General features: G+C 44.0%; 2 protein-coding genes across 2 annotated transcripts; one reads left to right on the top strand and one right to left on the bottom strand.

Annotated features, from left to right (window-relative positions):
* Positions 1 to 7,116: 7,116 nt before the first annotated feature.
* On the bottom strand, positions 7,117 to 8,796 carry LOC108087905 (adenosine kinase). The gene is made up of 2 exons (XM_017185482.1): positions 8,171 to 8,796; positions 7,117 to 7,853 (listed from the first exon to the last, which is right to left on the bottom strand). The coding sequence occupies exons 1-2, from the start codon at positions 8,655 to 8,657 to the stop codon at positions 7,168 to 7,170; spliced, it is 1,173 nt and encodes a 390-aa protein (XP_017040971.1). The 5' UTR covers positions 8,658 to 8,796; the 3' UTR covers positions 7,117 to 7,167.
* A 3,449-nt stretch (positions 8,797 to 12,245) lies between these two features.
* LOC108088086 (eukaryotic translation initiation factor 3 subunit D-2) lies at positions 12,246 to 14,615 on the top strand. The gene is made up of 2 exons (XM_017185741.1): positions 12,246 to 13,341; positions 13,848 to 14,615. The coding sequence occupies exons 1-2, from the start codon at positions 12,358 to 12,360 to the stop codon at positions 14,508 to 14,510; spliced, it is 1,647 nt and encodes a 548-aa protein (XP_017041230.1). The 5' UTR covers positions 12,246 to 12,357; the 3' UTR covers positions 14,511 to 14,615.
* The last annotated feature ends 2,025 nt before the right edge of the window (positions 14,616 to 16,640 follow it).

Raw genomic sequence — 16,640 nt, forward strand, 5'->3', positions numbered from 1 at the left:
TCACGTTTTAAAGGCAGAAAAAAAGCCAATTTAGAGTAACTTTTTGGGGGTTCTGCCCCACCGAAAGATACCCAAGAGTTTCGAACAAAAAAACACGTGTTTGCACAGTTGTCGACTGATAACTGCCCCAGATTCGAATGACACGGAAAGGTACATAAGTATCCATTCATTTGGGCAATCACTCAGCTGCGCTGGCTAATTAAAACTGTGGAGATGGACCCCAATTAGCAGCTGCCCGAGATGCAGTTTTCAATTGCCCCAACTGTCTGTCTTGCGTTTCGATGTGTCGGTAATTGATAAACTGGCGCACTGAGGCAAATACACGTCGTATTCGAGTGTGCAGCACTCGCTCTCTCGAGTCTGTTTATTTGGCAAATTGGCAAATCAATTGCCTGAACCGAATAAGCTGCCTCCCCCATCGGCAGCGTCGTCACCTGAGATGTATCTGCCATGGGACGCCTGTCGCGTTCCATCTGCCAGATGCCTCTCACCGCAAAAGTAATTGGCGCAATGAATGAAATTAATTGAACGCATCGAAATCTTGTATGATCTCTGCCAAACTCATTTGCGGTGAAAGCCGGGCGGAAACTCCGACCGCATGCTAAACCAATTCCTGTTCAAATATTTGCCCCACATAAATTCCCAAGGAAACTGTTTGGCTTGTGACACAGCAACCCAGAACTTCTGTGCAATCGATATGGCTTCCTTTAGTAGTATTATTTTTTTTTTACCCAATGTTTGGTGCTCAACCAGTTGCAGTTTAAATATTTATATGCCCTGCATTATTCTCTAAAGCACTCACTTAGCCAGGGGTCATAATTCATTCAACTTGCAGAGCCTTAAGTCCGAGGGCAAACACTCTCGAGAGCAAAGCGACTGGAAGGACTGGGAGGGCAGGGCAAATTCGAATCCAGCTGGAGCCACTTATAAAGTGCAGAAACACGTATACGCACCGTTGCATGAGGAGATCTCCCCCTTGGGCGGATTATCTGGCAGCAACAGCAGCGAACTTAACAACTATTTATCGAGTTTTTCAATATTTTTAATGCCACTTTAAATACTTGACGCGATTATTTTCCACCGATTTTGCTTTGCATATAAATACCTATATATATATGTATGTATAAATTCTCCGTTTTTCCCCTCAGCCAGCACATTTTGATCCCGCGAAAGTAAAGTTTCAAGTGCCAAACACACGCAAACTTTTTGCTCTGTTGCAGCAGCATGCAAGTTTGCTGCTGCCACCAAGAGACATAAAACTTTTATAGAAGTTATTAAAAGTGCGACGAAATGAAGGACGGGGCGGGGGGTGAAGTAAGGGGGAGTGGCATATCTGGTAGCAGGTTTCAGCGCCAAAGAGTTGAGAGAACTAGAGAGAGAGAGAGAGAGAAATGATTCATTTGCCATTCAATAAATCTTCGCTTTACTTTACACCAGGCAGATGGCCGGCAGTTCTCACTTGCCCACACTCGAAGGAAACTCACTGCCAATCACAGAAAGTTACGTAAAAGTTCTGTGATACATAATTAAATAAATTCATTTGGTCAGATAATTACAATATCTACGATTCCGTTAGGAAAATTACTTTTAATTACACTGATTGAGAAACCGTTCTAGAAGTAGAGTACTTAGTTTGATATATAAGGTATTAAGAGTGGTCGAATTGCTCTGAAATAAAGTAGAAGCTTTTATATTTTTCATTCATAAATTCAAACTATTGTAAGACCATATAATAACCTGATGTTTTCTTTTTAAATATTAACCTAACCAGTTGTAAACATGTTCCATTATTTAATTCAATATAGTAAAGTGTTACAATTATTATGTTATTATTTGTAGGATTAGCATTTTTTTCCAGTTCATTCGCCGTTCATGGCTTTCGCGCTGCATTGGACGGACGCTTTAAGTAATGACCATCAACGACTGGACGCCGTCGGCGCCAGTTTGTACATTGTTATCTGCTAAGGACTGCGGGATTATGCGCCGAGTGCAAGGTGCACGGAACTACCCCATCCCTTCTAGGACCCATATCCCCCAGACCCGCTAGCCGCTCCCATTCATTATTCAAACGCATTAACAGAAGTTGTCCGGCCCGCCTCGGCTGGAGCAGGAGCAGGACCAGGACAATTTTCGTGATATCCTTGACTTGGCATAACTTTGTGCGAGGTGCCCAGGGCTGGCTGGCTGTTCCAACTCCTGCTCCTGCTGTTCCTGCTCCCTTTTCCCTGCTCCCTGCTCCACGTACTCCGCCTTCTCCTGGTCCTGCGAAAAGTTTTCCTGCTGCACTCGAACAATAACAGAGCCAAGTATTTAAATGCAAATTAGCCCCAAATGATGCAATCATAATGCAAGTGGCTCCAGGACCAGACCCAAAGCCTCGGGGGAACGGAAAGTGGTGGGGGAAATGGTTAGGACACTGTTCCTGTACTGGGCTCGCTTTTAATTTCCACTTGCCTGGGCTCATTTAGCACAATTTGGCAGCCACTCATAATTTCCACTTCTTTTTCTTGCGCTCAAATTAATTTCCACCTCTACTTTGTGTAATCCCCCCTTCCCAACTTTCTGCCCAGTTGCTCCAGTGAGTTTTGCTTGGGACTCGTTAGAGGAGCGGAAGATAAATGCATTTCAACACATGTTGTTGAAAGTTAATTTCCGAAAACGTTGCTCATTTATTGTTAAATGCGCATTTAGCTCTCTTTCTTCAGTCGCTTTGCCTCCCTTTTTTATTCTCCCACTGTGGTAATGCCTTTTTGATGGCTGGATTCAGACATTTCTTGCCTGATGCAGTTTAAATGAGCTGAGAGCTTCAGTTGGTCAAGCCTTTGAAGTGGCCCAGTCCGGAATTATTCAAATGCTTTCTAGCCATCGCCACGGAATGGCCGGAGTTCAAATCTTCAGCCCACAGCTAACTATTTCCAGCTGCTGCAAAAATGGCCAAAAACTTGGCAATCGAATAGCCGACTCGGCCACAAACACAATCAGCCAGCTCACGAAATGAGCAACTTGAGAATTGAACTCAATGCCAGAACAAAGAGCACACAATCCGGGTGGGAAGCAGAAACTTTTGGTGTTATAATCTGTACCAAATTTAAGTGCTCTTGATATTGCTAATTAACACACAGTCGTTCGCACATGCATGAAAGCCATTTACGAAATTGGAAAAACAAAGACAACGGGCCACCAAAGACTTTTTGCTGGGGAGTGTAATTGTGATTGGGTTGCTGTTCTTATTGGCGTTGGCTGGCTGGCAGTTCATTATTTGGCCAGCTGCTCGTGGATCGGGTCGCCCATTGAAATTGGGGCTGCACTTGGATGTCTTCCAACCAGCTCGACTTGCTTTTTGGTTCAGTGTGGCACTGCAACGGGGCGTATGCGTGATATGGTGACAACAATGCAAGCCGAGGGAACTCGAAGAAACTTTGTAGATATCCATTGCCCGACGACGCTTTTTGGGAAGGATTGTGGCAATGAACGCTTGAGAACACACTTTAAAGTCCATTAGCGCTGAGTGGCCACAAAAGCAGCAACTCCAGAACCCAATCAAACAACTGCAAGTCGCATTGCATATTTATTTATGTATATTCGAATGTACTACTTACAAAAGAAGGAATATATATTTTGCACAATTTATTCAATTGACAAATCTTCAGACAGCGACATTTGGCAGATGAAATTATGGCAACACACAGACACAAACACACACACACACACAAACAGAATGAAAATTTGTCTATTATTTGTGTTACTTTGCGGTTGTCAAAATATTGATCTCGCCATAAAGCAACGGAAAAATCTTTTTCGCTTTTTATTGCCGTTACTTTATTGAAGTTTTGCGTTTTGCGGCAAAGAAGAAAAAGAATAAGAATAAAAAACCAAGAGATATTCCATGAAATATTGTAACTGCTGCAAATTATCGTTCTTCGTTGCTAACATAAAACTTTTACCACCACCAGCCACTCAGCCCGTCCGCCCTTCGCAAAACCCTGGAATAACTCTATGCAAATGACTCAGACATTTTGCAATTGATGCTGCTCGGGGGAATGGAAATGCAAGAACAGCGGATAGCCTTAAAGTTCCTTCAAAAACACGCCAATATTATATGAAAGCTAGCACAATGGTTCTGCTCTTTAAGTCTCCAATTAATATCCGCCATGTGGCTGTGACATGTAATGAAAGTGCTTTCAGCTCGATTCCATTCACTCGGGTCTGGAAATCATTGGCCGCGGACGAAGCCATGTCAGGCATTAGCAGACGACACGACTCGCCATTATTCCGGAAATCTTCGATAATTTCACATAATCCACAAGCTACCACATATACGTATGTAGTGAACTCCCGGCAGACAAACAGAGCGGAACAATACGCACAATGGCATTGGTTATCAGTGCTCAAGATGAGGGACACTGTAAAAAAATAAAGAGTCCATTTCTGCAATGTGGAAAAAATTAATATAGATAAGTTTTAATGATTCAAAGCTCCTTAAATAAATCTCCATATTTAATAGATAAAGCGATTACCATACTTTTAATGGAAATTGTAATTTTTTGTTTATTTTGATATACAGTAGTTGCTTGAAATAACTTCACTTCCATAAAATGGCTGCCTAGAATTTATGTTATTTTTATTAAACAAACGATGTTGATAATGTATTCATTTTCATAAGGCGCACTCAGCCATTAAATCAAATAGGATATTTGCTCTGAGAATATCACGTGTACCTGGAAATATAAACAATAAGACAACATTTTCTTCTCTTCGCTCTATTGTTTTTATTTTTCACTGTGCAGAAGAGCTTATTGTGCGATTGTGGCTTTAGAACAATGTCTCACTGACTGACTGGGAAAATGAGCAGGAAACTGTCGGGCGGAGGGTGGTAGCTTGGGCGAAAGGGTTCATAACGAGACATTGGCATTGGCCGACAGTTGGCTGGCTACAATGTATAAAACACAGAAAAGAAACTTTCGCCATTCGCAGCGCAAACACGAAGCGGGGAACTCTCAACATTTACTGCGCGGTGGCTGTTCTAACAAAGTTACAAGTAGCATTTGAAACTTGTCCTGCTCGCTGGGAGCTTCCTATTGCCGCTGTCCCCCATTGCGTATGAGTGATTTTTATGAGCATCGCCTCACGTCACGCGTGTTTGTTTGTTGTCTGCTCTGAGTTATCCCCCAACTGTTCTGTCTGGTTTTCTTCTACGAGCCCAAAGGGCAGACGCAATTATACGAACATGACAAGTGCAATTTGCCAGGGGCCCAAATGCCCTCGGCCTTATCCTCTTTACCTTAGTTACTCTCTCGATTTGGCTTTGCCTTGCCTTTGTCTGTCCTTTGTTGTGTTCGGCCTAATCAAATTAAATCACTTAATTGCATAAATTAGCCTCGAGTCTGTGGCAAAACGAGCAAAGTAAAAGTATAAACTTTTCAGTTGAACGTGTGGCATGGTCTGTATATTTTTATGATTTAGTCAGAATCATCTTAAAATTCGGGCTTTCATTGTTCACTGAACCGAAACTGCACCAATAAATTAAGTTTGTATTCGCCCCGCACAAAGATTTCAACAAAATTCCGGCCCAGTTAATTAAAATCCCGGCCGGAGTCGAGTGCAAAGTCTGGGCTCTGACTGCCGTAATTAAGCTGTCAACTCGGATTCCGACTGAGGAGAGAGATCGCACCTAAGTCATAACTCATATCTCATGTGGCCCTCGGGTCGAGGAGCCATGTGTCGGAATATTAGCTTTGAGATGTGCATATGACAAATCTGAAAAGTTTCTAGCCAAGATTTGAGCTCGTTTTGACTCCTTTCGTTTCGACTCGTTCCGCTTCTTTTGCCAGCCGCAAAAGTTTGCGGTTGCAGAATGCAAAGTAATCGAGGGCCTCAGCCAGAGTTTGAGCTTTAAGTTGTTTGACTTTGGACAAAGGAAATCTTTTGACTCGCTGTTTGCTGCTCATTTTTCCCTCGGCTAATTGCGCGGCGTCCCAGAACGGAGAGCTGGAAAAGAGGAGCTGAGCCATTGGGTACACAGTTTGGAGGGGGAGTGGATGGAGAAGCGGTAGGGATAATGTCATAAATCACCATGGATATATGCATAAATTATCGCTCAAGCTCTGCCGTCGCTCGACCAGCGGCCGAAGTCAATTCCCAGAGCAAGGCAAACGCTGCGAAAGTTAAAAAACAAAGCTCACGATAAACGAAGAGACATTTAAGGATTTAACGAGAAAAAATCGCTGTCACGAGGACGCATCGTTTTAATCAGTGGAAGACAGCCATTGCACCGTCCCTTTCTTCGTTTTACTCAGCACTCCCCCTAGACAGTGGTTAAATATTTAATTCTTAATAATTAAAAAGTATTTAAGAGTTGGATGGAAATTTTAAATCCCTTTTTAATCTCTGATGGTCATAACTAACGCATTGCAGAGCCGGAAAAAGTTATAAACAAGCGTAAAAAAGTCCCGATAGAAAACAGTTAATTAGTATACAGAATATATTACTTAAAAATCTTAAATTGTACTGCCAAATGAACTTTAAGGATATTACGAACTTAAAAATGGAAATAATTGCCACATAAAATCCGGTCCACTGTCCGCTGGCACGTGCTCATGTCCAGCTGCCCCGGCTTCGCTTCTCCGGACGCGTTGTCTGCGTCTTCGACTCTGAAATGGTAGCAATATTTTGTCAGGCCAAAGTCAACAGCCGGCAGGCAGCAGGCCGCAGGCAGCAGGCAGCAGACGCCAGGACCCGAAAGACAAAGCTCCTCCCGGCGGGACGAAGGAGGAAATTTACATTGGCGCTGCAAAGTATGCAACGCATATTTTTACATCACTTCTGTTTGCCTTTCGCCCAGAACCACAGCTCGGCGGCAGGAGAGCTTTATACATTTAAATGTATTTATTTTTCCCGGAGCCAAAGGCAGACCGAGAGCCGCAGGACTCCTTTGCCGGCGCTAGGTGCGGGTTAAAGGAAGTGCCGGAGGACCGGCGAACATGGGCTGGTCCTTAAATTATTATATTGATAGCCTATGGAGGGAAAGGAGTAATCTGGTAATCTAGTTAAGAATTTATTTGGCTTAACACGTTCGTGTTTGTTGGAATGGGCGGAGAATTTGAAAATACCTAAAGATTCTTAGAACTTTACTGAAAATTTATTTAAGGGCAAGATGGTATTTCCTATTTATATGCACTTTTCGCTAAACTTTGGCAATTTTTCGATCTGGACTCCGACTACGTTTAGGATCTGCTGGGAGGCAAATATACCCGTGCGGATGCAGTAATCCAAGGGCATCTTTTGGACAAGCATGGCCAGGAATCCGCCGACGAAGGCATCGCCACAACCATTCGTATCGAACACCTCGCCTTTGGTTACCTTTGGAACTGGATACTCAAGGACTCGGTCGTTTTCCTGGAAGATGAGCACCGGACACACAGCATCTGTGATCATCACAAGGCGTGGGCGAACGTTTGCCTTCGGCAACTTTTGCAGCCGAGAGCCAATCTCGAAGACATTCTTCGTCTTCCAATCGTGCACGTCTCCGTACGCAATAGCCTCCTCCTTGTTGCAAATGATAATGTCGATATACTGAAGAATCTCAGCCAGGGCGTCCTTTTGCATCTGCAGCACAAACACGGCGCTGAAGTTGAGGATCGCAATACGATTGGACTCGCAGCACATCTTCGAAACTCGCTCCACGACTGAAGAACACACGGCCAGGAAGAATCCCGTGAAGTAGATGTACGCGGCGCGTTCCAGGGCACATTCATTGTCCTCATCATCCACCCAGTCCTCCGAGAAGAGCGAGGCAGCCCCCAGGTTGGCCACCAAGGAGCGGTTCGGGCCATTGATGATCACTGCACAGGAGCCTTCGAAAGTTAAAAATGTTAAATATTAAAAAAATATATATATGGTATACAATTTAAAATAGATTAAGAAACAATCACAAAAGATTTAAGTTAGTTAGTAATTAATTAGTAAACTAAAATATTAGTTTAATAAAAGAATTGTATTATTTTATAGCATAAAAGTTAGATTGGTTATTTCGATTTGTTTTTAAAAATGTATTCTGCAAAGTTTTATAATTGATCCAGACTTGTTAAATTTTATAAGGCCAATTCCCCTTGTTGCCAGAGTTTTATAGGTTCAAAATAAATTCTAAAATACTCAAAACAAAGTGTCTTACCTGTTGGGAGCTCTTCTTTCGGCTGGTAAAGTGTTTGCAGACCATCGGCTCTGGCTCTCTTTTCGATGCGGTCACCTAATTTGTCCTTTCCTACGGCGCCAACGAAGACTGCTCGAAATGGTGTCTGCACGATCCACTGGAACACCCTCATCGAGTTCTGACAGGCTCCTCCCGCGGAGTAGGTGACGTCCTCCATGTTCATCAGTTCGTCGAACAGGGCATCGTGTTTCTCCTCGGCAATAATCGCTGCATTCGCATCCAAGCCGTACTTCTCCAGGATCACGTTGTCCTCTACCATGCAAGTGATGTCCAAAAGGGGATTGCCAAAGCCCATGAGGATTCCTTCCGGGAGCTCCATCTTTTTTGGTTTCTGGCAGTCGCAGAAACTCCTAAAGGAAGCACCAAGTCGCTGCGAAACTGGACGAATCGGGGCTTTTCGAAGCAGTGGAAGAAATTTTGTGCTCAAGTGCAGTATCCACATTGACATTCCTATGGTAATTTGCGCCTCGGTTCTTGAGAAAGCCCATCTGATGTTTTATGGTCCACACTTATCTTGTGCTCATTTCGTTTAATTATTTTTCGCTCCCAGTTTTGATTGATGAATCGAATTGTGTGAGTGGAGGAGAACAGCAATCCCAAACCATTTCTCAGTTTGCTGAGCAGGAACGATATTTATTTCCCACAGTTGCTTAAAATGTTAATTACCTGCATAAATCAATCAGGACAATTAATATTGTTGTGGCCCAATTTAATGTGCTATTAATTACGTATCCATCTTGTCGGTGGAAGTATGTATAATTGCTCTGCAATTACGATGGCCTGCTGCGGCAAGAAGTGGCGGCTTTTGGGGGCTTTTATTTTCATTTTTCTGCCGGAGATGAATGAATTGAATGTAAGTGGGCTTGACAAGCTGGCGGTGGGCAGAAGTGAAAGGGGTAGTGAAAGAGGGAGTGAATGCAGCCACCCAGAACGTGAACGTCCTTCCGCCGCCAAAAAAACATCATCAGTAGCGGCAGTTGGAGGGTGGGGAATGAAAAACAATGGCATTTGCAGTGCTTTGCACAAGTTGCCTGGCATAAATTTTAATTTTTATGCAACACAAAAGCTGCAGAAGCAGCCTGAGCTTCCGACGCGCGTTGGAGCCACACAAAATCTGAATTTTTAAATAAGGCAACGAATAAGGAATACCCTAGGTATCATACAGAATAAAATAGTAATAAAAGAAGTTATAAATAATATGAATACAGTTTAGCACCCATTGAGATAGACTTAATTAATAGCAAAATGGTATCCTTATTCAGCCAAGCCAACTTGTGTATTTTGATGTGAACAATGGCCTTTGGCGATTAACAAAAATATATTTAATTAAATCTCATGTTTAAGAACAAGTACATCAAGTACATATTTGCTATACAATATTAAGTCAACAATAAATGTGATGGGAAATACATCGAAATCAAATTTACTGTAATAATTGATTGCACATGACCTCAAATACAAATTCATTAAAATTCTCATTTTCAGGAATGTATTTTCGTATTATCCGTGTTTAACATAGCATCCACTTTGTTTCAAGGACCTGCAAATAGAATAATCCGCGACATGTTATCAATATTTGTCGCTATAAAATAGCGAAAAACCATCAACACTGTGCATTAATTCGGAGTAATTTTGAAAATAAATTGTGCTGCGAAAATGTGTTCTTAATTTCGCACTCAGTCGGACGGCAGCCAGTGTGGCATACCCTTTGGGGCAGGATGAGGTGCATGAGCGGGTGGCAATGGCGTCGTTTATCGCTCGCGAGCTCCGCAAAGTATGCAAGCGGTTTTTCACTTTGCCTCTGCTTCTGCTTCTTCTGCTTCTGCTTCAGCTGTTGTTGTTTTTGTTTTTGTTGGCAGCACATAGCAGAAGTAGTTGCTGTTGTTGTTGCTGCTGTTGTTGCTGTTGTTCTTGTTGCTTTTGTTCGCCGTACGTAAGTACTTACTTATGTGCCAGGGCATTATTCTTGGCCGTATTCCTTCAGCTAAACCGCTGCCGCTTTTTCCTACAAGACCGGCAGTGGAAAAGCTTCAGCAGCAGTGGCGATATGGCAGATGAGATGAGGATGACGATAGGTGAAAGGGGAGTGGCTGAGGGGGGCGGGAAAACCGCAGCGGTGACGTGGCAATGCAGCTGCATAATGTGGCATGCGGTTTGCATTAAAAATGATATTGCAACACGAGCCACACATCTGCAGCTGTGTGCAGTTAGGCGCCGCCTGCAGTCACTGACAGCCGCATGGCAATTATAATCCACACTCACACACACACACAGAGACTCACACTGTCGCACGCACACTCATCCCGGCTTAAGTCTGCACTCGGAAAAAATGTTACTCAATTTATTACTTGCAAGCAAAGTCACATAATAAATATAGATTACGTTTTGGGGAACCAGAATTGATATCTTTTAAGCCCCGAAAAATACTGATAAATAGAGAAATATAAATATTAAGGAACTAGATCATTTGTTTGGTATCCGCGTACGCTTTTTATTTATCAATTTATATACAATAAAATATTATTAAAAATTTTGTAATGTACTGTTAGTATCCTTGCGATCAGTAATGAGATCGATAACTTATTTCTACATCCATTATGGTGCCTTGTAAACTTACGGATACAAATGAATGCCTTACATTTTATTATCTGGTATCCCCTATCTTGACTTTTATGCTTCTACTGGTTTTCCCTCTGTATTAGCCGAGAAGTGCGAGGGAATCTGGAGCTGGGCCATGTAAGCAGCAGCTGCCAGTGACACACACATCAACATGACACCCTGTCGCTTGACAAAGCTTAGCTCTGAATCTGGGAGCTGGAAGCTGGAAGTCGGGAGGTGCCACCGCAAACCCACACCCATTCCCACTCCCCATCCCCTCCCACTGCCCCTTCACCACCCCACACCTTAACCATATCATTTTCCACACATCCAGGCACATTCACACGCTCGACATGTTGCTTTTTGGGGATGAGCCGGGGGGCAGGATGTCCGCTTCCTTTTTCGCCGCCTCTCACGTTGTTATCTAACAAGCTTTTTATGTGATTACCTTTTGCCTTCTGTTAGTTTTACTATAATTTGGCCTTTACGCTTAACGAGATTGTTTCGAGGTGCTCGGCGCCAAGAATAAGGAAACCGACCCGGAATGAAGAGACGCCGGGGGAGCAGCTGACCAGATCCTGCATACAGGATGCCAGCTCCATTGTACTCAACTCCGCTGTTGTTCCTTTGCCTTCCAGGTGCTTAGAGCCGAACAATGGCTTTCAGTTGGAGTAACGTGGATGGAGTCATGTCGATATGAACGTTGAGCTTAGGTGCGTTGTCAAGTGCTAATCCCGTCATTTATTCGCGAACGTATATTTTCTTAAAAAAGTTTATAAGAAACTGGAATTTATCTACTCGAAGGGGAGTGGCATCTTGCATCAGCTCAGTATGCGGATAATTAAAAGAATTATGGCCAAGCAGAACAGCGTAATGTTGGTGGAGAAACGATAGATGAACAGGAAATTCCACATTTCTTCATTGTGGCTGCCTCATTAGGAGCCTCATCTGTGCGTCTTTGGGCAGGAAACCGCACCCTCTTCCAATTGATTCTTCGTTTCTCCTCAATGGCATATTCGGCAGGTATATATTCGTGTCCGGTGTGACGAGAAATTCTAAAATGTTTTCACCGGAAAATTCAAATCATAGACAAGTTGTCATTATTTACTTATATTTGTTTCTATCTATGATGTTTTTGGATCTACGACTCTTAATGTATTACTTGATTTTGCAACATTGACGTTAAGGAGTTACCTGACCTTACCTACTATTTTCATTTAAAAAAAGCTTTTAATAATCGGAATTTGGCATTTTAATCCACAATAATCTAAAATATTGCATATAATTAAAAATATATATATTTGCAATTCTGTGTAGCTTTAGTTTATGTGTAGTAAAAGTAGATCATTCTTGTAGCTTGATTTACATGTTTTGTATTACTTATTTAATGGATCTAATAGCCTTTTTCAGTCTTGCCTTTGTTTTTCGACCTGTCAAAGCTTCCAGACCCCTCGATAATCGAAATCAGCTTTGTATAACTTTTACCTAGAAAGCACATCACTTTATATACATTCATACTTGGATATTTAACCTAGTTTCTTGGCACCGACATGTCCAACTACGCCCCGTTCATAAAGCCCTACGTGCAGTACAACGAGCATGGATGGGGTCCCTGTGAGATCCCCGACTTGGACGTGCCCTACCAGCCGTTCTGCAAGAGCGATCGCCTGGGCAAGATCTGCGACTGGACGGTGGCGGCGCAGGAGAACAAGTTCCCCAGCAAGTATGCCTCGACTTTCGGGAACAACAGTCAGTATGCGTACTTCCACGAGGACGACGACGCCACCTTCCACTTGGTGGACAGCACTGGGTCGAGGTCCTTCAAACCTTATCAGCGGGGACGCTATCGCCCGAATACTCGGAACAATGCGACCAGGGGACGCACGGGGCGTGGCAACGCCTTGTTGGGCGTGGCCGGAGGACCTTCGTCGGGAGGCGGAACCGGAAACAGCATTAAATACGGAAAGGGTCGCGACGCACGCCGGAATATGGGTCGCCGGTTTCCCCGGAATGCTCCGACCAGACTTCGCGAGAGTTCCGTGATGGTGCGCTCCAATTGGGTCTCCATCGAGGACTTGGACTTTCCACGGCTCCTCAAACTTGCACTACCGAACATCAAAGAGGGTCAGGACATAATCACCTGTGGTTCCCTGGACTACTATGACAAGCTGTACGATCGAGTTAATCTACGGAATGAAAAGCCTCTCCTCAAGATGGATCGCATTGTGCACACGGTGACAACCACGGATGACCCGATAATCCGTCGTCTTTCGAAGACCATGGGCAATGTCTTCGCCACCGATGAGATTCTGGCCACCATTATGTGCTGCACTCGCTCGAATTACTCCTGGGATGTGGTGATCGAGAAGCTGGGCAGCAAGGTGTTCTTGGATAAGAGGGATAACGCCCAGTTCGATCTGCTGACTGTGAACGAGACTTCACACGAACCCCCAATCGACAAGGAGGGTTCCATCAACTCGCCACACAGCTTGGCCATGGAGGCCACCCTTATCAACCATAATTTCAGTCAGCAGGTAAATACATTTATTTCGTTAAGTACGTTTTGAAGTACCAGGCGAACAGAATGCCAAAGTAGGTGGCTAAAATAAGGTTAGAATCAAAAAAATATTAGTTATCAACAGTTAGTTTTTTATTTTTTGCCGATTTTTTAAATTTTTCAGATGCAACCCTTTCCAAATTTACAAACAAATGGATTTGTGGACTTATTCAAAGTCAATAGCTTTTCGTTTTTAAATCACATTTTTAAGTGGCATGCCTTTTATACTAATTTTGTTTCATTGGTTTTATACAAAAATAAACAATTTAAATAAAATTCATGAAAATCGGAAAACTATATCATATTGCTGTTATAGGAACAATCGGTAAAAATATGGAAAATAAATTGAAAAATCGCCATTTCTTCATATAACTTTATATAAGCTTCGGCTCTCCGAAGCTAATCTTCTTTCTATTTGAATTGTAAATTTTGTTTCGTTTAACTTTTTTTTTTTTTTTTGTAAACCTTTATAATATTTTTAAGGTGCTTCGGTTTGGCGACCAGGAGCCGCGTCACAAGTTCGAGGAGCGGAATCCCTTCGAGGAGCCGGGAGTGGAGCTGGCCTCCATTGGCTACCGCTACCGCAAGTGGGATCTGGGCAACGACATCGTGCTGATCGCCCGATGCAAGCACAATGGGGTGATTCAAGGCCCCAATGGGGAGCTGCAGTTCCTCTCGATCAAGGCTCTCAACGAGTGGGACTCGAAGGCGACCAACAGCGTGGAGTGGCGCCAGAAGTTGGACTCGCAGCGCGGAGCTGTTTTGGCCTCCGAACTGCGGAACAATGCTTGTAAGTTGGCTCGTTGGACTGTGGAAGCCGTGTTGGCTGGCTCCGATCAGCTGAAGCTGGGCTACGTTTCCCGAGTGAGTCCAAGGGACCACCTGCGCCACGTGATCCTGGGAACCCAGAACTTCAAGCCGCAGGAGTTCGCCACCCAGATCAACCTGAACATGGACAACGCATGGGGAATCCTGCGGTGCCTGATCGACATTATGATGAAGCAGCCAGATGGCAAGTATCTGATCATGAAAGACCCCAACAAACCGATGGTCCGACTGTACGATATACCGGAAAACGCCTTCGACTCCGAGAGCGACGAGGAGGACGACTCCAGCGAGCTGTTTGCCAACTCTGTCGATAACTAATGTTTGCCCTGTTTGTTTTATTTAACTAATAGTTGTTCGAATAAAGGGCTGCGTTGACAGGCAACACATGCCGCACTGACAGATGCGCAGCGAACACAAATGCAATTTAAATTGAGTTTTTGACCAAATATATGTGCCATCAGATGTCAGGGAACGATGGGGGTGCAGTCAGAGTTATTTGGGGATAACATGGCCACATCAATCACTGCGGTTCCAAGAAACACAAAATGAAACCCGGCTAAATAAATATGCATTGTGCAGAGCACAACCCCCGCCATTACCGACTGACAATCACAATAATTGAGGGAGGGGAGAGGGGAGGGGAGGGGAGGGGGAATTGTTTGGCTGACAAACCTCAGGTTCAATAAATCACCGAATACGGCATCAATCAATGCAAATTCTGATGCGGCGGCGCTGCGCGTGCGACAATTTAAGCAAAATGTTTTCGTATTCAACAGCATTTAATTAAATTCATATAAATGCTCAAATTTCATATGCATCCTGCCTTTTTGTTATTCGTCAATTCAATTTGGGCAGTCAGTGAGCACAAAAGTGCAGAAATTATTCCCCAGCGAAAATGCAAATCGCTCAACTAAATTACCAAAAAGCTCTGGCTTTTTGTTTTGGTTTGCCACCCGCCAATTTCTTTTTGTTGTGCGCCAAATTGAATTTAGACCTATTCAATTTGCATGGATAAGTTCACACATTGTGGCCGAGAGAACGAGTAACTAAGTGGGTGTGAAATAAGTGTGTGAAAATATTTGTCGAAATTCCACCAGCGAAAATTGCAGCAGATTAATTTTAATTCCCCCCGACACTGCAGCACTGCTGTGGAAAAATGCAGTTAATAACTTATTTAACTGAGCCGCGCAGAGATTAACAATGCAGCACGCAAGCCAGCAATCCAGCAATCGAGCAAGCCATCAAGTATACGCACAGTTGGACCGCGGAGCACTTGAACTTGCCAGTGAGCGGCAGTGAAACACCAAAGTGTTATTCAATTAAAACATTTTGTTTGCTAAATCAACATGTGAGAGAGTGTGCAGCCGGGTTGCAGGATGCGGGATGCAGGACCAACTTACGGAATGACTTTTGCGGAATGGTTTTTTAAAGCGCTCGCCGCAGAAAAGTTTGCTCCGGCTGGTTAGCTGCTCGAGTGGCTGCCGCTTCCAGCTACCAGCTACCAGCTACACCAACTACACCGACTACCAACTGCCAGCCACCATAGAGCAGCCTTAGCTACTAGTTTCAACTACCATCCACCATCTACCATACCGCTTCTGGCCGAGAAGGGGTGCATGTGCGGCATTTCAAGGTCTGCGCTTGGCTAACCACGCCGTTGAAAGGCGTTTAACAAACTGGCAGGCCAGCAGGCTAGGGCACTTGCCAGCGGCAACAACTCCGAGCCCAACTCAAGTGGGGCCTTAACGCAAAACTTTGTACATTTTATCGCATATGCAGGGCTGCGGGCCAATCCGGGGGAAAAGGTGAGGAGCGGGGAATGGGGATCAGGGGATTGGGGGATTGGAGGTGGCAGTGGATGGCCGAGGCATTTGCATATGCAACCACAAACACCGCCCGAGTGAAAAGTTAAGCGTTGAATGAGGGCGACAAATTGCAAATTAAACTCTTTTGCATTTTCCCCAGCACATCACATGAGGAATAGTTGTAAATAAAACTGCCACACCCGCGTCAACTTTTTTACAACACCCCCATGCTACCCCTTCCCCGCTTCACTCCGCTCCAGCGACCCCTGGCTAAATTCAATTTCATTTCAATTTGCCCCACGCGCTTTTCCTTGGAAGGAGCGCATGGGAAGCCGTCTGAGCCGCATTAGGAAACCAAATGCGACTTAAAGTTGCCGCCAAAGCATTTGGCTTCGGGCCCTCTAGCCGTTTAAGCAACGGATTTACCATCTTGGACATTAGTTGGGATCAAGGGGCAGGCGGTTCAGTAAGGGATGAGACGCGGCGGGGCGAAGAGTTTAGGAATGTTTGTAAGCCAAAAGTTTTGTGTTCTTTTGGCCAGCTCGGATTTCGCCTTTGCCTTTTGGCATATTTAATTTGCCGTCTTGTGCCAGTTTTTTCTCTTCTTTTCGAGGATCCTGTCAATTTTGTGACATTTGCTTTG

This window comes from Drosophila ficusphila, unplaced genomic scaffold (genome assembly GCF_018152265.1).
Source record: "Drosophila ficusphila isolate 14025-0441.05 unplaced genomic scaffold, ASM1815226v1 contig_791, whole genome shotgun sequence".
Classification (NCBI taxonomy): Eukaryota; Metazoa; Arthropoda; class Insecta; order Diptera; family Drosophilidae; genus Drosophila; species Drosophila ficusphila.